This window comes from Leiobunum rupestre, chromosome 1 (genome assembly GCF_980474605.1).
Source record: "Leiobunum rupestre chromosome 1, qqLeiRupe1.1.hap1, whole genome shotgun sequence".
Taxonomy (NCBI): Eukaryota; Metazoa; Arthropoda; class Arachnida; order Opiliones; family Sclerosomatidae; genus Leiobunum; species Leiobunum rupestre.
In genome coordinates this window covers 19,345,086-19,371,317 of record NC_143384.1, presented here as the reverse complement: position 1 = coordinate 19,371,317, position 26,232 = coordinate 19,345,086, and the positions used below count along the sequence as shown (strand labels likewise).

Sequence of the window (26,232 nt, the reverse complement as noted above, 5' to 3'; positions counted from 1 at the left end):
CATCACTTCCTTAGATCGTATTTTTGTGAAGGTTTTATGTCGAAACACCCTGTAGTTTTGATTCGGAGCTGTTAGAGCGTGGATTTTGGCGCAAAGCCGGAGATAACAACACCGGACTTCATCAAAAATGGATCTCAATTCGGTACTCCCCGAAAATAATTTTCCTTATTTGTACTCCAGCCAGCTTTCTCGCTTCTCTGTATCGCAAGTAAGGCGCCTAAGAAAATAAAAATAATTTCTTCTTTCTCATTCTGACATTGAAGCGAAATTTTTAATTGTTTTGTTTTCGGTAACTTCTTTAGGATCTTTGCTCTGGCCTTTTTATTTCCTTCAAGTCGTTTATTTTACTCTGGAATCTTAACGCCATCTAGGCGTGGCGCCGGACTAGCAACCGGGGTAAAAAGGCTAGATTTCAATTCTTACTGATACCAGTAATGGGCACCACTCCTCTCATTGTGAGTGATTGTGAGCGCTTTTGTTATTATGAGCGAATTTGAGCGCCAAAATGTTTTTTTTTCTTGAAAGAGCACGAAACGAAAATGAGAGGAGTGCCAATTTCAGCGCTCAAAAAAGATCGAAAAGAGAGGAGCGCTTATTTTGCCACTCAAAAAAGGGCGAAAAGAGAGTAGCACCGATTTTACCGATCAAAAAGAGTGAAAAGAGAGGGGCGCTTATTTTACCGCTCAAAGCAGAGCGAAAAGAGAGGAGCGCTTATTTTACAGCTCAAAAAAGAGCGAAAAGAGGGGAACACCGAGTTTACCGCTCTAAAAAGAGCGAAAATAGAGGAGCACCAGTTTTACCACTCAAAACAAAAGAGCGAAAAGAGAGGAGCGCTTATTTTACCACTGAAAAATGCATTAGCGTGAGCGGATATTAGGCTAGCGAGTGCGAGCGGTGAATGAGCTGAGCGGCTCTTTGACGAAAATGCCCAACACGCCTGATACCTTTAGCACGAGTGTTTGCTACTGGTGAGAGAAAAACAGGGGTAACCATGTGGGAAAGCATAGTCGTTTGGTCGGTTTTATTTTGGCAAACACGTTCTTTCTTTTGAAACCCCACCGCAGATCACGTCTGGAGGGGATGCGCCAACTCAAGGGGAATGCAATGCCAGAAGCACCGCTTTCCTTCGCGGGGATTATTATGGCGTTTCAATATAATTGGATCCAAACTTGACCAAATGTTAAAAGACAATTGGATCAAGATTGGGCCCCTATAAATCACAATTTGAGCCAAATTCCATCCCGATTGGATCCCAATCCGATTATGATTGTATAAAGATTTGATCACAATATGATTTAGTTTCGATCGAAATTTGATCCCAATTGGATCTCAATCCGCTTAAGCTTTTATATAAATTTAATTCCAATATGATTAAGATTGGATCGAAATTTGATCGTAATATGATATATATTGGTATCCCAACATGATTTATATTGGTATCGCAATATGATTTATATTGGTATCCCAATATGATTTATATTGGTATCCCAATATGATTTATATTGGTATCCCAATATGATTTATATTGGTATCCCAATATGATTTATATTGGTATCCCAATATGATTTATATTGGTATCCCAATATGATTTATATTGGTATCCCAATATGATTTATATTGGTATCCCAATATGATTTATATTGGTATCCCAATATGATTTATATTGGTATCCCAATATGATTTATATTGGTATCCCAATATGATTTATATTGGTATCCCAATATGATTAAGATTGGATCGAAATTTGATCCTAATATGATTTATATTGGTATAATAATATTATTAAGATTGGATTGAAATTTGATCCTAATATGATTAAGATTGGATCGAAATTTGATCCTAATATCATTAAGATTGGATCGAATTTTGATCCTAATGTGATTAAGATTGGATCGAAATTTTATACTAATATGATTAAGATTGGATCGAAATTTGACCCGAATATGATTTATATTGGTATAATAATATTATTAAGATTGGATTGAAATTTGATCCTAATATGATTAAGATTGGATCGAAATTTGATCCTAATATCATTAAGATTGGATCGAAATTTTATCCTAATATGATTTATATTGGTATAATAATATTATTAAGATTGGATCGAAATTTGATCCTAATATGATTAAGATTGGATCGAAATTTGATCCTAATATGATTAAGATTGGATCGAAATTTGATCCTAATATGATTAATATTGGATCGAAATTTGATCCTAATATGATTAAGATTGGATCGAAATTTTATACTAATATGATTAAGATTGGATCGAAATTTGACCGGAATATGATTTATATTGGTATAATAATATTATTAAGATTGGATTGATATTTGATCCTAATATGATTAAGATTGGATCGAAATTTGATCCCAATATCATTAAGATTGGATCGAAATTTTATCCTAATATGATTTATATTTATATAATAATATTATTAAGATTGGATCGAAATTTGATCCTAATATGATTAAGATTGGATTGAAATTTGATCCTAATATGATTAAGATTGGATCGAAATTTGATCCTAATATGATTAAGATTGGATCGAAATTGTATACTAATATGAATAAGATTGGATCGAAATTTGACCCGAATATGATTAAGATTGGATCGAAATTTGATCCTAATATGATTAAGATTGGATCGAAATTTGATCCTAATATGATTAAGAATTTGATCCTAATATGATTAAGATTGGATCGAAATTTTGACCAATATGATTAAGATTGGATCGGAATTTTATCCTAATATGATTAAGATTGGATCGAAATTTTATTCTAATATGATTAAGATTGGATCGAAATTTTATCCTAATATGATTAAGATTGGATCGAAATTTTATCCCAATATGATTAAGATTGGATCGAAATTTTCTCCTAATATGATTAAGATTGGATCGAAATTTTATCCTAATATGATTAAGATTGGATCGAAATTTGATCCTAATATGATTAATATTGGATCGAAATTTGATCCTAATATGATTAAGATTGGATCGAAATTTTATACTAATATGATTAAGATTGGATCGAAATTTGACCGGAATATGATTTATATTGGTATAATAATATTATTAAGATTGGATTGAAATTTGATCCTAATATGATTAAGATTGGATCGAAATTTGATCCCAATATCATTAAGATTGGATCGAAATTTTATCCTAATATGATTTATATTTATATAATAATATTATTAAGATTGGATCGAAATTTGATCCTAATATGATTAAGATTGGATTGAAATTTGATCCTAATATGATTAAGATTGGATCGAAATTTGATCCTAATATGATTAAGATTGGATCGAAATTGTATACTAATATGAATAAGATTGGATCGAAATTTGACCCGAATATGATTAAGATTGGATCGAAATTTGATCCTAATATGATTAAGATTGGATCGAAATTTGATCCTAATATGATTAAGATTGGATCGAAATTTTGACCAATATGATTAAGATTGGATCGGAATTTTATCCTAATATGATTAAGATTGGATCGAAATTTTATTCTAATATGATTAAGATTGGATCGAAATTTTATCCTAATATGATTAAGATTGGATCGAAATTTTATCCCAATATGATTAAGATTAGATCGAAATTTTATTCTTATATGATTAAGATTGGATCGAAATTTTATCCTAATATGATTAAGATTGGATCGAAATTTTATCCTAATATGATTAAGAATTTGATCCTAATATGATTAAGATTGGATCGAAATTTTTACCAATATGATTAAGATTGGATCGAAATTTTATCCTAATATGATTAAGATTGGATCGAAATTTTATCCTAATATGATTAAGATTGGATCGAAATTTTATCCTAATATGATTAAGATTGGATCGAAATTTTATCCTAATATGATTAAGATTGGATCGAAATTTTATACTAATATGATTAAGATTGGATCGAAATTTGACCCGAATATGATTTATATTGGTATAATAATATTATTAAGATTGGATTGAAATTTGATCCTAATATGATTAAGATTGGATCGAAATTTGATCCTAATATCATTAAGATTGGATCGAAATTTTATCCTAATATGATTTATATTGGTATAATAATATTATTAAGATTGGATCGAAATTTGATCCTAATATGATTAAGATTGGATCGAAATTTGATCCTAATATGATTAAGATTGGATCGAAATTTGATCCTAATATGATTAATATTGGATCGAAATTTGATCCTAATATGATTAAGATTGGATCGAAATTTTATACTAATATGATTAAGATTGGATCGAAATTTGACCGGAATATGATTTATATTGGTATAATAATATTATTAAGATTGGATTGATATTTGATCCTAATATGATTAAGATTGGATCGAAATTTGATCCCAATATCATTAAGATTGGATCGAAATTTTATCCTAATATGATTTATATTTATATAATAATATTATTAAGATTGGATCGAAATTTGATCCTAATATGAATAAGATTGGATTGAAATTTGATCCTAATATGATTAAGATTGGATCGAAATTTGATCCTAATATGATTAAGATTGGATCGAAATTGTATACTAATATGAATAAGATTGGATCGAAATTTGACCCGAATATGATTAAGATTGGATCGAAATTTGATCCTAATATGATTAAGATTGGATCGAAATTTGATCCTAATATGATTAAGAATTTGATCCTAATATGATTAAGATTGGATCGAAATTTTGACCAATATGATTAAGATTGGATCGGAATTTTATCCTAATATGATTAAGATTGGATCGAAATTTTATTCTAATATGATTAAGATTGGATCGAAATTTTATCCTAATATGATTAAGATTGGATCGAAATTTTATCCCAATATGATTAAGATTGGATCGAAATTTTCTCCTAATATGATTAAGATTGGATCGAAATTTTATCCTAATATGATTAAGATTGGATCGAAATTTGATCCTAATATGATTAATATTGGATCGAAATTTGATCCTAATATGATTAAGATTGGATCGAAATTTTATACTAATATGATTAAGATTGGATCGAAATTTGACCGGAATATGATTTATATTGGTATAATAATATTATTAAGATTGGATTGAAATTTGATCCTAATATGATTAAGATTGGATCGAAATTTGATCCCAATATCATTAAGATTGGATCGAAATTTTATCCTAATATGATTTATATTTATATAATAATATTATTAAGATTGGATCGAAATTTGATCCTAATATGATTAAGATTGGATTGAAATTTGATCCTAATATGATTAAGATTGGATCGAAATTTGATCCTAATATGATTAAGATTGGATCGAAATTGTATACTAATATGAATAAGATTGGATCGAAATTTGACCCGAATATGATTAAGATTGGATCGAAATTTGATCCTAATATGATTAAGATTGGATCGAAATTTGATCCTAATATGATTAAGATTGGATCGAAATTTTGACCAATATGATTAAGATTGGATCGGAATTTTATCCTAATATGATTAAGATTGGATCGAAATTTTATTCTAATATGATTAAGATTGGATCGAAATTTTATCCTAATATGATTAAGATTGGATCGAAATTTTATCCCAATATGATTAAGATTAGATCGAAATTTTATTCTTATATGATTAAGATTGGATCGAAATTTTATCCTAATATGATTAAGATTGGATCGAAATTTTATCCTAATATGATTAAGAATTTGATCCTAATATGATTAAGATTGGATCGAAATTTTTACCAATATGATTAAGATTGGATCGAAATTTTATCCTAATATGATTAAGATTGGATCGAAATTTTATCCTAATATGATTAAGATTGGATCGAAATTTTATCCTAATATGATTAAGATTGGATCGAAATTTTATCCTAATATGATTAAGATTGGATCGAAATTTTATCCTAATATGATTAAGATTGGATCGAAATTTTATCCTAATATGATTAAGATTGGATCGAAATTTGTTCCTAATATGATTAAGATTGGATCGAAATTTGATCCTAATATGATTAAGATTGGATCGAAATTTGTTCCTAATATGATTAAGATTGGATCGAAATTTGATCCTAATATGATTAAGATTGGATCGAAATTTTTACCAATATGATTAAGATTGGATCGAAATTTTATCCTAATATGATTAAGATTGGATCGAAATTTTATCCTAATATGATTAAGATTGGATCGAAATTTTATCCTAATATGATTAAGATTGGATCGAAATTTTATCCTAATATGATTAAGATTGGATCGAAATTTTATCCTAATATGATTAAGATTGGATCGAAATTTTATCCTAATATGATTAAGATTGGATCGAAATTTGTTCCTAATATGATTAAGATTGGATCGAAATTTGATCCTAATATGATTATGATTGGATCGAAATTTTATCCTAATATGATTAAGATTGGATCGAAATTTGATCCTAATATGATTAAGATTGGATCGAAATTTTATCCTAATATGATTAAGATTGGATCGAAATTTGATCCTAATATGATTAAGATTGGATCGAAATTTGATCCTAATATGATTAAGATTGGATCGAAATTTGATCCTAATGTGATTAAGATTGGATCGAAATTTTATCCTAATATGATTAAGATTGGATCGAAATTTTATCCTAATATGATTAAGATTGGATCGAAATTTTATCCTAATATGATTAAGATTGGATCGAAATTTTATCCCAATATGATTAAGATTGGATCGAAATTTTATCCTAATATGATTAAGATTGGATCGAAATTTTATCCTAATATGATTAAGATTGGATCGAAATTTTATCCTAATATGATTAAGATTGGATCGAAATTTTATCCTAATATGATTTTTTTTATTTTTATAACAATATGATTAGGATTGGATCGAAATTTGATCTTAATATTATTTATATTTTTATCCCAAGATGATTAAGATTGAATCCAAATTTAATCAAGATTGGATCGTAATTTTATCCATATATGATTAAGATTGCAGTTCAGATAAGATATTTGAAAATATTAAGTTCAAATTAATATTTTATTCCCGTTGGATCTGTCCAATTTTTTTCAAAACAAATTTCGATCCAATAAAATGTATCAACATTTCAACAAATTTTGATTTTTCTTTTCCGTAATGAAACCCTTAACGTCATTCATAGCCTGGACCTCTAAGGCGCGTAATTTGAAATTGAGAAAAAAAATAATTGTATTTGAAACTTTAATTACGGTAAACCCAAGTGTAAGCGCCGAACTGATTTTACCTTTTTCTACGAACTTGTTTTTACGTCTATAAGGAAGTCTAATATTTTACCCGTTATTTTATTTTTCTGTCTTCTGTTCCGTTTGTCAACGAAAGAAAAAAATAGAATCGTAATTTCCGTTCGGGAGTTCTTGGCGATTTTTTTGATCTGGCTTCAGCATTTTTTTCGTGGCAAAAAGTTACTTTTTTGGGGTTTTTTTTTGTGTAAAAAGCGTTTTATACAATATAGTGTTATATTTGTTGTTGAAGGATTTCACGAAAAATTCTTAGAGATTGTTATGCTGGTTGTAAGCGCATAAAAGGGGCGTGGCCTTTATTTTCAAAGATTTTTTTTACAAATACTTTACTCAACTTTAGATTGATTTTGGGAAACCTAGTTGTTTATTGGTTAAAAAGGAAGTTTCAGCACTTCATATTGGACAAGCCCCGGCGCTTGTAATATATGAATGATTTTAGTCAAATATGGTTTTGATGGACAAAATTTAAATTTGGATATTTTACGTCAAAATTTATTTCGAAAACTTTTATCACGGTTTATATATTTACACAGGTTAGACTACTTCGGCTCAGAGATGGACGCTTATGAGCTACTCCCGCGTTTAGAGAATTTGAAAAATTCTACTTCGCGCCTACAGCGCCGGCTTGTGTAAAGTTTCGGAAGTATAATCAACTATTGTTAAAATAATATTTATATTTAAAAATGGAGCGCCACCTATATTTTAAATTTAAATGTGTCGTAGATAATTAATACATTTTAAAATACATATTATCAAATTATAAATACGGTAGCTCATTAGTGTATTTATAATTAAAATTTATAAAAATTTAATTTATAATAATTAGTACTGTTTATATACATTAGAGGGCGTACCAGTAGCATAGTAGAAAACAGGGTTGCCTGTCAGAAGAACTTAAGAGGCTCAAAACGCTAGCACATATGAAGGTACAAGTAGTCAAACCTGTGTAAATATATAAGCCGCGCTTTTATTATACCTTGGACAAATAATTATTGGACCCGAAACCAAATGACGCTTTTGGTGCCTTTACGGCAGCGCCGCTTGTAGCGCCGTAGTGTCAAGTATTGGAAAGATTTCTATCCAAATTCTAAACGCGTGCCCAATATTAGCAGACGACGTTAGGCCTAGCCTTCTTAGCTCGTCACTGTCGTCAAAGCTTACACCTTTATTTCCATTTTGACAGGGAATTTTTAAATTTATAATCTATTTAAACTTTCACACAACCTATATATGCAAAAACATTAAAGCGAACTTCTTATTTAAATTAATTAAATCATTATCCTTTCATTTTTATTTCAATATAATTATTACTGAATAATCTAAAGCCTATTTAATGCGGGTCATCTGACATTTTTACGCACGTGTTTTGTATTTGGATAGAAATATTTCGCGATTCTCTCGGTAGGAGCGCTGACGGGCGATGCAAATTAAGGAACAGGGGATTTTGCTTAGGTTCCGAGTCCAGTAATTATTACTTCAAGATTATAACTCTTTTACTCTTCCTAATAATATTAATTAATTAAATAGTAAATTCGAAATTACCAAGTAACTGTTTTATTTAATAAATAAATAAATTTTAATTACAACGTAAAACCTTTATAACAATAGAATTTCAAATAGAGTTTAACACTTCGAAATATACCAAGTTTAAAATTACAAATTGGGGTTAAATTTATTCCGGAAACATTTAAAACACTAATCGATTACAAAGTCAGTCATTTATTTTATTTCGAAAAGTCTAAAAATAGGTTTTTCGTTTTAATGCAATGCAAACTGACATAAAGTCTTGCCCTTCTTGTTTATATCCAAGTTAGTTATTACGACGATAACGTTATAGGAATAACTTTTCCGGCTGGCTGGTTGACAGGCTGGCTTCCTATATAACAAAAAAAAGAACCACAGCTCTTTCCTCAGAATTTTATCGGCATTATTTATCTCCACTAGGTAATTAATTACGCTTAACAAAAGAGGGAGCTAGTCACGTCCTCGTTTTCGGCCAATGCCAAATATCGAACAATCGTCGCGAAAATCGATAGTACATTAGCAAAGGCCTATTTACCCCTTTCTTCTTCTTCTTTTAGCTTTCAATAGAAAATATTGCGCTCTCTATAAAAATAACCGATACTCGTTTCTTTGTCACAGGAGGATTTTCACTATGAATTTACCGAATGCGACGAACTGGGCGGTAGATGGCGCGTGTCCGTACCCAAACCTAATACCTGCATACTAGGAGCGCCCAACCCACCGGAAAGAGCCAATTGCAGTGAGTATATACCTATATATCACCCATTTTATAACCAAATAGAACACAGCGTGTTTGCTATAGTTTGTTGAACCGTAATCGTAAGAGTTGCTCTTCGTGAACCAATTCGCCAAAATTCGAAACGAAGCCATCAGATTTGGATTTTAAATGCTTTTATTTAAACTAGATGGTGCCGAATTTATTTATTTTTTGGTGGGAAGGTAATAAATTTTGACAGATTTTTTTAACGTAGAACTATTTGTAACACAAGAAAAATTTATTTTTTTCGCAATTTTTAGATAATTTAAAAATAAGTTTACGTTTCAGACTACTGGCGCCATCTAGTAAAACTTCTGGTATTTCCAAATAGGATTCTACCGACTATATCCCCGTAAAAGGATCTTCGCCCCTGGTCATAAATGTGTCGGTGTATTCGTAGTAAGTTCTGTTGGCTTATACCTTGGCGTGCATTAAGAGTGAGTTATATTTAGGCCTTGGCGTGTACACGCAGTGAGTTATATTTAGGCCTTGGCGTTTACACGCAGTGAGTTATATTTAGGCCTTGGCGTGTATTAGCAATGAGCAATATTTAGGCCTTGGCCTGTAAAAGCAGTGAGTTACATTTAGGCCTTGACTCGTACAAGCAATGGGTTATAATTAGGCCTTGGCGCGTGCGTATTAGCAATAAGCAATATTTAAGCCTTGGCCTGTAAAAGCAGTGAGTTACATTTAGGCGTTGACTTGTACAAGCAGTGTGTTATAATTAGGCCTTGGCGCGTATTAGCAATAAGCTATATTTAAACCTTGGCCTGTACACACAGTGAGTTATATTTAGGCCTTGGCATGTATTAGCAATGAGCAATATTTAGGCTTGGCCTGTACAAACAGTGAGTTATATTTAGGCCTTGGCGTGTACAAGCAGTTACTTATATTTAAGCCTTGGCGTGTACAAGCAGTTACTTTTATTTAGGCCTTGGCCTGTACAAGCAGTGAGTTATATTTAGGCTTTGGCGTGTATTAGCAATAGTCTTAGTCGATAATTCAAAATAACGGTCAAAAACGCCGCCGATCAGTTTAGTAAAATATTTTCGGTGGCGTAATCGTCGGGCATTTTCGGTATGGAGATACAGGCCGGAAGGCAGGCAAGGCTGCCAGATTTCGATAGACCGAAAACGGCCAACTCTCTCAAATGTTTTCGTTTTCAAAACGGAAAATTTTGCGGCGTAGCTATCGACTAAGACTATGAGCAATATTTAGGCTTGGCCTGTACAAACAGTGAGTTATATTTAGGCCTTGGCGTGTACAAGCAGTTACGTATATTTAAGCCTTGGCGTGTACAAGCAGTGAGTTATATTTAGGCCTTGGCGTGTATTAGCAGTGAGCTACATTTAGGCCTAGCGAGTATTTAGAATATAAGTGATACATTTTATGGAATTTTCCCGGTCGTTCCTTGATTTAACAACTCTCCTGTACTAACTTTCTTATTTTTGAGCAACTTTGAAACGCGTAGGCTAGAAATGCAAGGAAAATAATGGTGTCTTTGAAGCGGGTTACTTCGTGTGAATTATTCATGGGAAAGATTCTTTATACAGGCTGCCGGGATATTTTTTAGATGATGTACACAATTTTGGCGAAGGAGTTATCTGTCTGCTTTTACGCTTAGCTTTTGAAAGGGACGTCAAAAATGCAAATTAAACGTGGTTTCGCAACTTTTTGATAGCTAAGCCTCGGTTGTTGTTAAAAAAAAGGTAATTTTATAATAATCTATTATCTCGCGTCGCACGCATTTTTATTTTATTACTTTAGGAAATATAATGAGAAATACGCGTAAAATGTAATTTAAAGGTCCTAAAAATGTCTACATCATTACGAAATTTGTCAACTTCTGATGGTAGGTGGCGCTGGTTAGTTAGAATATATATTAGATATACACCATAAGTAATAGAACAACAATAAATATGATAAATTAGAATCTATGGCTTATTTTAAAGAATATTGTCTGCGGTTCGAGATTGCATATTTTAATTAATTTAATCTTAACTAACATAAACAAAATTGACTGATTTCAAAATGAAGTTTTTGCGCGTGACAGTACCTTTTCATTGTGAGGTATAGCCGGCATATACAGGGTGTTTCAAAGGGTTATGCAAAAATTTGAAGGAGTTGTAGGGGGTGAGTTGAGAAGTGTGCCTGTTTTTCCCCATTTCCCTACGTTGAGTTAAAAGAGCGCCAGAGAGCTTCAAAGTGTGTTTCTTACTAGCCCCTGGAAGTAGGCTGCAGCAAGCGCAAAACCAAGCAGCAGAGAAACGCGAACATTAAGGTTTGGGTTCGTGTGATAGGTAAAAAAGGACTTTGGAAACAAATCGAGGTAACCAGCGTAAAAAAAGTAAACTTAAACAGTATTTAAAGTCCCTGCTGCTTGGTTTTGCGCTTGTTGCAGCCTACTTGCAGGGGCTAGTAGGCCACACTTTGAAGCTCTCTGGCGCTCTTCACTCATCGTAGGGAAATGGGGAAAAACAGGCATGCTTCTCAACTCACCCCCTACAACTCCTTCAAATTTTTGCATCACCTTTTGAAACACCCTGTATACCTGCTTTTATATCCTATAACATGGCTGCGTATTTTCACGCGCAAAATGAATTTTAAGATCCACCAATAAGTATGACAATTAGGAAAAATTCTCAACGAACTAATTTTCAGCGTTAATGTCCAATTAAGGTTTAAACAATAGGAACGGTCATACTTATCATTAATATGTTACTTATGCCCTTATGGAAACACAAAAATGTAAATTTTGGTTATAACAGATCGGTATCTCGAGATTCGTTGTCCAAATACTATTTAGTCTGGAACTTTGACGTTTCAGTGACATGGAATTTCCCTCTATCGGTTAAAATAGGCATTTCAACGATGGATGGGAAGGTATCACAAGAAGCTGCCACGTTTAAAAACGTCGTTAACCGCGCCACCTTGCGGCTCTTAACGATATTACTATTTGGATTTCTAAAAACAGATGTCAAAACGTATTGCACATGCGCCGAGATAGTTACGCGTTGGGAATAATAATTTGGGCGTTTTAGTTAAACCCAATAGGCCTTTCTATAAAGTGACATTGGCCTTCTTGTTTAGACGCGCGTCACTTACAAGGAGACGACCCGAGGTGATAATCACCGATTTTGTTAAAACTCGGGGGATTGGTAGACCTTCATGTAACTTGAAAAATCCTAAAGGGAATTTATTCATTGGGCAACCGGTTTGCCATGGCAACGAAAAATGTTTTTGACAACATGAAATTGAAATTTTCCCATTGAAAATAACATGGGATTTTGACCGATTTCCCTGTGAAAAAAAAATTTAAAAAATTGATAAAAATGTGATCAATTGTATTTTTTTCGTACATTTTTATCATGTTTTATTTATTATTTTGGTATTTTTTTTCAATTTTAGAATCGGTCAAAATCCCATGTTATTTTCAATGGGAAAATTTCCATTTTATGCTGTCAAAAACATTTTTCGTTGCCCTGGCAAACCCGTTGCCCATTGAATAAAATCCCTTTAGGATTTTTCAAGTTACATGAAGATCCAATCCCCCGAGTTTGAACAAAATCGGTGTGTAACACCTCGGGTCGTCTCCTTGTTAGTCACGTAGAAGTGACGTTTCACTATAATAGCGTCTGGATTTTTCAGCGTAAACGGGCTCGAGCGATTTCGCGCGTGCTTCCTGACATAAAAAAAATGCGCGAGCCTATTGCGCTAAAATATGAAAGAGCGCGTGGAACATTTTAACAAGTTGAACAAGACACGAATTAAAATTCGACGAGTCGCCCGTTTTATAAAGATAACCTTCAAAACTGAACTGAACTCCTACGTATCTCGTGACGAAAGCGATACATTAAAACAAGTTCGGCAAGCGTAATGACTTTATGGAAAAGCTTATTTATAGAATCCACAGAGCTTTGACCACGTTTGATATATTACACAGGTTAGGCTTGTCGTGCACTACTCCCTCATTCGGAAATTTCCAAATTGCGTTCGCTGCGCCATCTCGGATAAAATTGTAAAAACTATTGACCAAATTTATATATATATATATATCCAATTAATACTGTTTCAATAAATTAGATGGCGCAGCGAGCGCGATTTGGAAAAACGAGTTGCCAGTCAGCAGAATTTAAGCGGCCCCGTCCTGTAATATGCGCGAAGCTACGGACAATTCTAACCTGTGTAATATATAAACCGTGCTTTGACAATAGTTCAACAATTAATCTAAAGATGGCGCCACTTTTGCCGCTGCCGCGTGCTAGTCGCCGAAACAGGCTTGGATCGATTTGTTTAAATAGACGGTAAAATAAATTCCAACGGCTTCCCAGCCTCTGAAGGGTTTTTGAATTTGGGGGTAGGAAAAAAGGGGAAACTTTTCGTGACAGCATGGCTGCCAGCCTCCCCACTTCGCGACTTTAATTGTCACTGAAGTCATTTCAATCGTTTTTCTCGTCTATTACGATTGATCTCAATTAATAATTTGTATTTTAATTTAAAGAATTCAAGTTATAGGTAAATTTACAGTTAAACAACCATTTGGTCTAGCTTTTATTCCCGAAATATAACGGTCAGTTTACTTAGATGGCGCCACGTGCTCTACGAAGAATCATGATTTAGATATTTGTTACTCGGCGACAGTTAAAAATTGGTCTCTGCGCATGCTTCAATACCAACCAATCCGGTGTTCCCTCCCTGGCTAGTGTCCAGTTTTTAAGTGGCAATGACGGTTTAAAATTCCACCCCCATTTATTTTACCGTCTATTATAAAATTATTTGAATATGTTTTATTTTCTCAGCAATTTCCTGCGAACCGGGGATGTATTTAGATAAGTACAATTCAGTGTGTCAACCGTGTCAGGCCGGGACTTATTCTTTGGGCGGAGGGATCTACATCGACAACTGGTCGCCGCTCCCGAAGGGCTTCGAGATCAGCCAAGAGTCGTTCGCCAGCAGCTTCCGTTTCCTGCAGCAGAGCGTCGAAGATGGACCATCTAACTGCACAAAGTAAACCATTGCTGCTTCGTGCTAATAGTAATACGCGCTTCAATAAAACCAATTCAGCTATTCGCTACGAATATAAATAGTTCTTGCGATCCACAATTCTACGAGAGACTGATACGGAAGTGATAGCTAGCAGACAACACGAATTTTCTGGATGCGCTAAGTTAGAGCGCCATCTTTCCACCAAAAGCGAAAAAATATTACACGTCAATTCAACTCAACGTTACTTTAGGGCTATCAACATCATTAGGCATAATCTACCGCGTTTTTTCCAAATACTAATTTTGGTCACCGATAGATGGCACTATTACGTAGCGCATCCCAAAAATATTTTCCAAATTCTAATTTTGGTCACCGATAGATGGCACTATTACGTAGCGCATCCAGAAAATATTTTCCAAATTCTAATTTTGGTCACCGATAGATGGCACTATTACGTAGCACATCCAGAAAATATTTTCCAAATACTAATTTAGGTCACCGATAGATGCCACTATTACAGAAAATATAGGCCTTCTGCTAGCTGTCTCTTCCGTGTTCTTCCCACACAACGTAAGGTATCTATGCTTAGGCTGAAAGCGGTGCCAGAAATAAGGTTTCCAGTAAAGGAAAACGCCGTGACTGCTAGCATCGACGATTAGGCCTAACTGAAATTTTTGAGTCCACGTTTGCTGTTGTTGTGTTTTTTTGTTATCATTAAAGATAATCTATACTAATAATCTATCATCGACGTAAAACATGTTAGGCCTAGCTCAGATTTTGCGTCGATGGTTGCAGTAGTGGCGTTTTTGCCCTGGTGCTTTATGAAATTCTTCAAAAATTTTCAAACGATTCTTTCGCGACCGAATCGATTCTAGGTGGCGTAACGGCGCTAGCTTCTCCGAGGATTTAGCGTCTGCAACAGACAAATTAAAAAGTCTTAAGAACGTTTTTCCTTAAATAAAATTATCAATATATAAGCAAACGATGCATAAATTATATTAAAATGCAAGTTTCATTATTTATAAAGTTAAATTGACGAATAACGATGAGGAAAAACTAATAGCATCTACTTTAGCCGCTACCTATCTAGGTTTCAATGGCGAACCAAAGGGGGCGTTGCGATAGTTTTCGGTCGCGAATAAAGTGAACATCCAACCTATTTGACTTATAGCGTTTTCCATTAGATTGCTCGAGATTCGCTCCAAATCTGTCTCTGACGTGATAGATCTCGCCCCAATCGACTAGAGTAAAACCGCAAATGGAACATGCCATGAACACATTCCCGCGCTTTGTTGTTTTTCGTCTGTTAGTAATTTGAATTTTCGCGTCTTGGTCTGCCATTTTGCTAAAACATCTAAATTGAACACGCAAAAATTTGCTCCGATCTCGATCTCGATCCGTTGATCTGTCGAAATCGGCAGATTGGTTTTGGTTAGAGCGCTCGAGAGCAGTCAAATCGCAAACGTTAAGTACTAGATTTTCTGGCAAACTCACATAGATGACACTCCAGCTTTAAACAACTTAAAGGGAGTTTCAAGGGAGGTGTGAGGGGTCAGAAGTCTATTCAAAAAACGTCAGTGAAACGTCATCAGAGTGTAACTTTGTAAATGCAACGAACGGCGACCGAATGATGTTTTTAAAGGACTTCAACCTCACCACAGCTCTCTCTTGAAAGTCCCTTTAAGAATGCTTAGAATAGAAATTCAATGTCCTGCATTAACAACGAATCGCAGCAGCTGAGAAAAAACAAGTAGTAGAATTGAGTAGTTGCAGTTGGTTTCTAGGGGCAGGTCACTTCCTTGATTAACACCCCTCAAAAGATTAAATCCGATTTAATCGTGTTTATTTTGATTAAATTCAATTTAATCACGATTCAGTTGATTAAATCACGTTTAATCCTGATTAGAATGTTTAAATCCGATTTAATCATGATTAAATGATTAAATCAGATTAAAATGATTAAATCTGTTTAAAATAATTAAATCTGTTTAAAATAATTAAATCTGTTTAAAATAATTAAATCTGTTTAAAATAATTAAATCTGTTTAAAATAATTAAATCCTGATTAAAAAAATTATATCGTGATTAGTATGATTAAATCGTACTTTAGTTTTGATTTTAATGATAAATTCTCTATTCGACCGATTATATTGATTGAATCGTGATTAAAGTGTTTAAATCTAATTAAAATGATTAAATCTAATTAAAATGATTAAATCTAATTAAAATGATTAAATCTAATTAAAATGATTAAATCTAATTAAAATGATTAAATCTAATTAAAATGATTAAATCTAATTAAAATGATTAAATCTAATTAAAATGATTAAATCTAATTAAAATGATTAAATCTAATTAAAATGATTAAATCTAATTAAAATGATTAAATCTAATTAAAATGATTAAATCTAATTAAAATGATTAAATCTAATTAAAATGATTAAATCTAATTAAAATGATTAAATCTAATTAAAATGATTAAATCTAATTAAAATGATTAAATCTAATTAAAATGATTAAATCTAATTAAAATGATTAAATCTAATTAAAATGATTAAATCTAATTAAAATGATTAAATCTAATTAAAATGATTAAATCTAATTAAAATGATTAAATCTAATGAAAATGATTAAATCTAATGAAAATGATTAGATCATGATTAGAATGATTAAATCTCGTTTAAATTATTGAATCCTGATTAAAAAGATTAGATCATGATTAGAATGATTAAATCTCGTTTAAATCGTGATTAGATTTTTTAATCTTGAATACCCTGATTTAATCACGATTACCCTGATTTAATCATTTTACTATGATTAAGACGCACCCAAAATGGAAGTGACCTGCCCTCGGTTGGTTTGCTCAGAATAGAAATTCAATGTCCTGTATTAACAACGAATTATTAGATAAATGGTATAATCACGGGTGTCTTGGGTGGGTGCAGATACCAATGGACACCTTACGAAGAGTACATTTCTTCGGACGGGGGCCCGTGTTCTTCGGAGCTGAGATACTCGGTACAATTGGTCAAACCTGGGTTATTGACTTTCGAGTATCAGAACATCGACGATTTCGTCTTGCTAACGTTCGAGGTGAGTTCGCGTATCGTCATAAGCTTATAATTACGCGTTACATACGTGTGTCAGTTCCCTGTCTTTGGCGTGTTATATTTCTACTGAGAGCCATTTCTTAGAAATACTTCCCAAAATATATGTATGGCCGAAGACCGAAAATAAGCCAACGTTTTGAAACCAAAGAGTAAAGAAAGTTGTTAGTCCCACAAACTTGGTCTAATCATTGAATTGGGAATAATACTGCTAGAATTAAAATTACGGTTGCCAACTTTCCATGATTACGCGGGACCTGTTCTGATAAGACTGTACGAAATTCATCTTTATAATTAAGCGGTAGCGCCATCTATACTTTGTAAAGTTATATGGCAAAAAATAAATAATTATTAGCTAACTCACCGTAACTTGAGTTAAAAAGGATCGTGTTGACAGAATAAAATTATTTTTAAACAACTTCAATGGTTTGTTTGTTACGCATCAGATTCGCTAAAAAATTCAATTGCAATATAGTTGCCACTACTAGAGACAGATGCCGCTACGGTAGAACGATAAAGTTGATAAAGTCTCCTTATTGAATGAAATTGGTCCCACGCCAGCCAGATTTAGTTATACCTCTATTTATTCCCAACTCAATTAGTCTAATAGTCTGTGTTAAATGTTTGGCCAGTTCGGATTTTATAGAATGGCGTATTCCATAATTCTTTAACACTAACTGACACACTTATTACTCGTAACTATAGACTTACGGTATCAAACTATTATAATTTGAAAATCCAATTTAACTCTAATATGGTTTCTAATATCCTTAGGTACAAAACGATCGGTGTCAGAGTTTAAGACAATTAGAAAACTACCGTTTCCCGCCAAAAACGGACGAGGACGAGTGGAAGCAAATAACTGTAAGTGATTAAAGGGATTTGGATATCGAACCTTGTTTCAAATGATCGAATCCACTTATTATCGAAATTAATTTGTTCGAACGTCAAATGATCGAAAATACTGAACCTGCTATTTTAAGCTAATAAGTGAAGTAAAACTAATGAAAATAATTTTTTTCACTGATTAAAATAAACAATTCAAAACTATAAAACTAATAAAACTAATGTCACGAGAGCCTATAAATTATAACCGCTATTTCAACCTAACCTTACCTAAGTGGGGTGGCGAAGTGGTTAGCACTCTCGCCTCGCAGCAAGATTAGCCGGGTTTGATCCCAGCTTGTGGCACTAGGCTAAAACTCTAAACTACTCCTTCCGCGTTGAGTTTGCAAGTTATCTCCCCACTGGTTCAAGGGGTTTTCCCCCGAGTTCTTCGGTTTCCCCTTCCATAAAAAGTTGTTGAGGTTAACGGTAATAGTGAGTGTAGGGAGCTGTTGGCTCGCGTGGCATGCTGGGCTTGCCGCCATCCTCCTACGCATTGTAACCCGGCCACCTGAACTAATGGCTTTAAAAGTCGCTCGATGACTTAGGCCTAAGGTGGTACCTTGGGTATTAGCCTAGCTGATTATTAACCTACCCTACTGAATTAAAATTTCAACAGATAACAAAAAGATACTTTTAGTAAAGTCCAAACCACTAGTCCCTTTAGCCGAATCTTCATCATTTTAACTACACTTATTTCCTCCTAAAACAGTACTTTAAAAACTATTCGATCAACTGTAAATTTTATCAAATCATTCAAATGCTCAAACGTACCTAAACTATTTTAATCATTTTTAAATGCTGATTATTTTTAATGACGTGTAATGTCTGGTTTGAAAGGTCCCGCTGAGTAAAGGGCAGAATGTGCTGTATTGGAAGACGATTGGGATGGGCTCCGGAGAATACTTCGACCACAAACTGATGCCGGTCAAAATCAAATCCATCAACATTACTGGTAACGTCTTTATTATTAAACTTCCCACGCCAATGAGGACCTGAGGAAACGCATTCCCCGCTAGTGTCGTGACCGAGCTAAATACTTGTTATCAAGACTACCTACCAATGGAAGAAAAACTTCTTGTTAGAATCGACTAAACGTAGCAACGGTTCCCGATTTAATTAGCTGTGGAAATAAACCAATAGATCTTAAAAGAAATTGATTTGAAAATCTTCATCGGTTCATTGTGTAAATTGGCGCGTGCTTGATCGGAAGGGATAATCTTATTGGCTAAGACAAATGCAGATAAATATTGCTAAGCCCACGTGATTCTATTTTATTATCAGAATAAATTATTACACGTGCGACGAAAAAATGGGCGATATCATCGAGATTCACGCGTTTTTAATTTAAAAACCCTTCCTTTTGACGGTTTTTATTTTGGAGCGAATAATTTCTTTTAGCGTCTATAAAAATTAAAATTATAAAATGTTTTTCTTCACGTCACGAGCTTAAGCTTTTAAATATTTAATTGGCACGTGCGTTTCGCACGTGGACTTCGAATTCCAAAATCTTGATCGACTCGAGCACGTGCTCTATGTCTTCAATAACTAAAGACTCTTAAACGCGCCTCCCCAATCGACCGCCATTACCTTACAGCTAGGAGCAACAAACACAAGGAGAACGCAGCTTGCCTTTAAACACGCTAACGAAGGGTTGTGTACGAATTTCATTGGACGAGCGTCACGAGCCTTTACGCTGAACGTTTTACGGGTGGGGGGGGGGGGGAGACAATTCCCGAATTTCCCCTTCCGACGGCAGCAGGCGCTAAAGCGTCTAGCCAATGAAAAACGTACACAAGAAAATCCACGACTTTAGACGGGTTGCGTTCTCCTTGTGTGGGGTGTTGTGTTTGTTGCTCCTAGCTTACAGTCTACGGCGAGGGTGATGAAAAAACCGGTTTGGGGGGATGAATTTTCTGTGGTAGAGCTCTTGCTCGTTGGTTGTCTGTACGATAATGGCGGCTCCCAGTAAACGTTTCTAAAAAGAGTGTATAGCTAGTGACGTAGAAAAAACATATACACGTGACCTCCCATATTTTATAGAAACACCTATGCCTAGTTTTATTCGGTATTTTAATTAGTTTAGGTTAGGTTAAGGTTACTGTATGATGACTAGAGTTTATGGTTGAAATTTTTTTTAGGTTAAGGTTAGGTTAGCTTAGATTACGAGGGGCTAACCACTTCCTCAAATTCCGTACACCGATAAGAGCGAGTACAGCCTTTGGTAGTGCTAAATCGGTAATCGATTACGTAATCACTTTAGTACAGTCAAAGCTACAGACTTTTACACCGATTACGGATAGTGATCAGCCCCTCGTTAGGTTACTATATGAAGACTAGGTTTTTTGTACGAAAAACTAATTTAGATTAACGTTAGGTTAGTTTAAGATTCAGGTTAGGATAAATTAGGTTACTATATGAAGTCTAGGGTTTTTGGTTGAAAAACTAATGTAGGTTAACGTTAGATTAGTTTAAGATACAGGTTAGGATAAATTAGGTTACTATATGAAAAGTAGTTTTTTGGTTGAAAATTTATTTTGGTTAACGTTAGGTTAAATTAGGTTACTATGTGCAGACTAGGGTCTTTTGATTAAAAATTACCTTTGCGTTGCTAGAAGATTTTTGGACAATATGACTTGGAAACCGTTGCTACGTTTAGTCATAATGTTATGTGACAGGAATACATACCTCTACTTGGAATGCTTATCGCGGCAGATTTTCGTCTCGATGTGGCTGACGGTTTTTTTGACGTCACTATGTTAACTTAACAAACAACAACGTGAGAGGGGAGCGCGCGCTGAGGGGATTTTTTATCTCGTAGGCGGGGCCAAAACCGTCAGAGTGATCTTACCATACTCGATACGCCAGGAGAAGCATTCCAAGTAAAGGTATGAATTCCTGTCTGTGAATAATCATACGCCGTTTGCTTAAAGGCCTTTTAACTCCTTCACGCCACTAGCTGCGAAAGTTTGTTGTTAAATCCACATTTCACCAAATCATTTTTCAACCTTATCTTAAATCTTAAATCTTAAAATTCCTTAATTGCGTGGTTTAAATATGTTGACCTCCTAATTTAAGAGAATATAACCTTTCGTATTTCTGTTGCCCCGGCCAAAAGGTTCCCTTGCCGTAGCTAGCCTACTTGGCGCCCTGAGCAAGACCCCTAAAAATGCGCCCCCTAACGTATTTTTTTTAAATTAACCAGAATATTTTACTTTTTCGTCTGCTTCAAATGCAATTGGCCAGTTTCAATAACATTACCGCCATCTATCGGTTTCAAAAATTTTACACTGAATAAGGCAGCGCGTTCTTAAAATTACTCTCGCGCAAAAGTACTATCTTGGCCAATTGCGATCAAATAAAAGCGCGTGTCAGAACTATTGAAGTTGGCTGTACTGGTGGTATTTGAAAATACTTCTACGTTATTGAGACAGGCGAATTATCAATAGAAAACTTTTATTAAAGGTTTGATTGTAAAATCTGTATTTTTGGCCGTTTGATGGTTTCGGGATCTGAATTTTGCCTATCATCTCTACCATAAGTGTATAATATTGATCCATAAGTGTGACACTTCCTATTTCTCACATGCAAAAGATTTACTGAGAGCTTTTCACAAGACAGACTGCATTACGGGTTTCGTCACCGTTTTGCGTCCGCTTGCTAACGCGTCACACGTAGCATTGGACAGCGTCTCGCTAGGGGGAGACTTTCTTCATGACGTCCCTCCGTTACTAGCTCGCAGTGAAATATTCCTCAAAGTGACAAACTTATGGAGAATGTTATAGACTTATGTCTATACTAATTGCCGATAATTGGTGTTTAACTATATTTCAATTCAAAATCACAGATTTTGCGCTCCTTTAGAATTTTGCACCCTGCAACACTTGCCAGGCCCTAGCTACGGCTCTGATTCGTGGCCCTGGTTAATGGTTTGTTACTTAACTAATCCCTAAAATGGTCATGGTCTCCGTAACGAAGAAATCTGGTGGAAAAGTGGTTAGCACTTTCGCCTCGCAAGAAGAGGAGCTGGGTTCGATCCCACCTTGTGACACTGGGTTAGAGGGATTTTCCATTTCCATAAAAACTTGCCGAGGTTATCGGTAATAGTAAGTCTAGGGAGCTGTTGGCTCGGGTGGCATGAAGGGCTGGCCACCAAACTTGTTGAGGTTAGCTGTAAGAGTAAGTCTAGGGAGCTGTTGGCTCGGGTGGCATGAACGGCTGGCCACCACCCTCCCACACATTCTAACCCGGCCACCGGTAATTGGTTGACTTAGGTCTGTTTGGTTAGTTCGGTACTAGCTTAGCTGTTTATCTTATTTTAAAAAACGCGTGAGAGGTGATATTCGCTCGAAGTGTGTTGAAAATGAGATGCATTGCAGGTGTGGCCTACACCTCGGAATGCACCCCGTGCCCGAATGGGACGTACAGCGAAGAAAAGGCTTCATTCTGCACCGCTTGTCCCGAAAATCACTATTCCGAGAGAAACTCTACATCCTGCAAGAAATGCAACAATGCCTTCGAATATTCTCGTAAGTATCCGTTGTGTATATAATTTAAAAACGTCATCTTCAACTTGAAGGAACACTTCCAACTAAGACGCCAGTGACATACCACGGAAGCAGCATTGCCTGGTCCTGACACCTCCTATTTTTTAATGCTAATTTCCTGACCGATAACTTTTTACAACTTGGACTTGCACTCGAACTGACAAGGAGACATCCCGAGGTGTTTATCCCCGATATTTTTAAAACTCGGGGGTTGATTGTATTTGATGGTTTTTACCCAAATTAATCGATTTTACCCAATTGTTTTGCCAAAATTTTAATTTTTTAATTTTTTGAAAAATGCAAAAATTACAGACCGTGATTTTCCCATGCTATTTTACGTGGGGAAAGTTTAAACTTGAGTTGTGAACAACATTTTTGAGAAATACCTCGGGATGTCTCCTTGTGAGTAGTAAATTATCGTCCTTTGTAGTACTAGATTTCGCCTTGGACATATTTAGACTCCAAGGGGCTCTGTGCTGAGAACTATAGCTATATCGCGCAGTAGCTCTGAAAATAATTTCGGTGATAATTTATCCTAATTGACATACTTATTGTTATTATGCTACTTATGTTAGCAAGAATATATTTATTTCTGCTTGGGGAGAATGACTACATGTTGAATTTCTTCTGTATTCGGCGTTTGCTTCAATCGCGTTGGTAGACGTCAGTTTTAAAGGGGAACGGCCAAGCTTTTTCAAATATGACCTTATTTCCGTATCAAAAGATTAACACGACGTTCAATATACTAACACGTACCTTTTTTTGTCTTGAAAAAATAGGTTTTGGCCCAAAAAGTTGAAACGAAAAATAACGCCAGGTGTTTGGGTTTGAATTTTCGCCGCCATCTTAGGGGCTGCCGCCAGCGCCCCTAACCCCGTATGAACGATTTGCGAACTATCCTAACTTTTAAAATCGCGCAATTTAGGCTTAGGTCTCTTATAACTGGAACGCGCCGCGCGTGCAAACCAAATTTTTCGCGTCTTCAGCAGCGCGCACTTTTACGTTGTTTTTCCGTCTCACCGACTTCTCACCAGGTGTCGCGGCGGACGCGCGCTTTTCGATTTCCCGAAATTTCTTTATTTTATTAAAAATTAACCGCTCAAATTTTTTGATGCGGTTTTCGCCATAAATTTTAGTTTTTAATGGGCTATAGGGCTATCTAACTGGTTAAAGCTTGACCGTTCCCCTTTAAGGACCCAATTGAGAGCAACTGTAAAAATCGTCTGCACATAGTCATTCTCCCTCAGTAGATCGGTCGAAGGTAAGGGTCCAATCTGGTCTTTGAGCTGTCGTCCGTATCATTGAATTCTAGCCGTTGGTTCGAGTACTTGCCTGAAACGTCACAACTGCACGACGCTGGACTATCACGCGGTGTACGAGCAGTGCGACGAACAGAAGAACACGACCCGCGTGTCTTACAAATGGCGGGAGCCCAGGATCTGCTACTTGGACAGCGGCGCTCCGGACGCCATTCAGTTGCCCTCGGATAAAACCGACAGTTGTATGCGCTGCAACATTGGCATGGAACAATCTGTGGACTCCACTTGCAAGTTCTGCCCGCCAAACCACTTCTCGGATGGCGTTTCCAGTGAGTTGCGAAATCTTACTTTTTTATCTTCGAGTCTAGTAATTCCTTTCATTGCCTGACGTCATCTTGTTGTTCGAACGCTCAGTGTTGATAGGAAATGCTCGATTGTTGATATATAATGCTCAATTGTTGATAAAAAATTTATGCTTGATTGTTGATAGAAAATTTATGCTTGATTGTTGATAGAAAATTTATGCTTGATTGTTGATAGAAAATTTATGCTTGATTATTGATAGATAATGCTCGATTGTTGATATATAATCCTCGATTGTCACTATTAGCTCATTGCTCACAACATTTTATTTAATTATTAAATTTATTTACCACATTTTCCTTCAACTAAGTTTATTTGGTAACCTCTGGTTGGATTTTACTTAAATATTTTAAAATTATTTGTAATTAGTGTAGCCTGGTTACCACCCCTAATAGCCTTAGCCTCAGTGCAGTTGCGAAATAACTATTATTCTTGAACCTGCAATAAACGAGTCGCAACTATTTCAGAATGTCAAGCTTGTCCTCCGTCAACGGCGCCCAACTACGAAATCAACTACAAAGTGTGGAACGACATTCCTCCGAATATGCTGAGCACTTGTCTGTCCCAGGGACCGCGTTGCAGCTCTGACGTGGGCTGGATTCCGATGGGAAATTACATCCGCTCGACCCACAATCACAACGGCGAAGGAGTCTACCTAGTCCTCAAACTGGAAGTGGACGGGTTCCGGAACAAAGAGAAAGTGGTCAATGGCCGACCCGTCGAGGTCAGCCTGATGACTTTCACCTTCGACATGTCTTGTACTTCCAACTGCGTCCTCTACTTCATGGAGAACATGAAGGTCATCAACACCTTCAAAGGCGACAGTAGCAAGGACACTTACGAGTACGTAAGCGCTTGGTCGTCGCTAAGACGTTAATAATCGTTGTTGTAAAACGCAGGTACTCCATTCGACGCAACGACACTTACGTCTTCGCTTGGGTTTTCGCCGAAGAAGAAGTCAACGAAAACGTCTTTCAAACGGAGAACAGAGCCCATAAAGCCACTAAAAACTTTGTCCGAATCTACAGCGTCACCGTCACCAATACGATGTCCGGTAGCGCGTCATCATGCGTCAAATGTAACAAGGGAAACAATCTAGAAGGGTAAGTGGCGTCTCCATTTTCTTCGTTCACGTCGTCCTCAAAGCGAATTCCGATTTTCTTCCAGTTGCATTCCGTGTCCTCCGGGTCATTACTTCGAAGGCGCGAACTGTCACAAATGTCCGCCGAACACTCACGTCAGTGACCGTTTCGCCAGAGGTCGAGGTTCTTGCAAACCGTGCGGTGCTGGTCTGCGTTCCGAGGACGGCCACACTTGCTACAGCGAATGCGCCGTTCCCGTGTCCGTCAATGGACAAATTGACTTTTCTCACCTTCCCAAGTCGATGACGCTTCAGGGCAGCAAGCTCTTCTCTTCGAATGGTTTGAATTTCCACCATTTGTTCAACATAAGCCTTTGCGGGAAACCCAATCCTCAAGCCACTTGCAGTAATAACGTCAGTATATTTATATTTTACAACTGTTTTGTTGTTTTGACGTAACCATA

At 35.3% G+C, this 26,232-nt stretch overlaps 1 protein-coding gene across 1 annotated transcript in view; it reads left to right on the top strand.

The window, feature by feature from the left end:
- LOC149961264 (endosome/lysosome-associated apoptosis and autophagy regulator family member 2-like) overlaps positions 1-26,232 on the top strand; it is a 42,072-nt gene that overhangs the window by 7,643 nt on the left and 8,197 nt on the right. The window contains exons 2-11 of the mRNA XM_090176382.1: positions 9,402-9,522; positions 14,340-14,547; positions 17,472-17,619; positions 18,408-18,497; positions 19,359-19,473; positions 22,898-23,047; positions 24,378-24,653; positions 25,155-25,530; positions 25,587-25,790; positions 25,855-26,182. Coding sequence (XP_090032508.1) covers positions 9,402-9,522; positions 14,340-14,547; positions 17,472-17,619; positions 18,408-18,497; positions 19,359-19,473; positions 22,898-23,047; positions 24,378-24,653; positions 25,155-25,530; positions 25,587-25,790; positions 25,855-26,182 — 2,016 coding nt within the window. The remainder of the gene's footprint in view (positions 1-9,401; positions 9,523-14,339; positions 14,548-17,471; positions 17,620-18,407; positions 18,498-19,358; positions 19,474-22,897; positions 23,048-24,377; positions 24,654-25,154; positions 25,531-25,586; positions 25,791-25,854; positions 26,183-26,232) is intronic.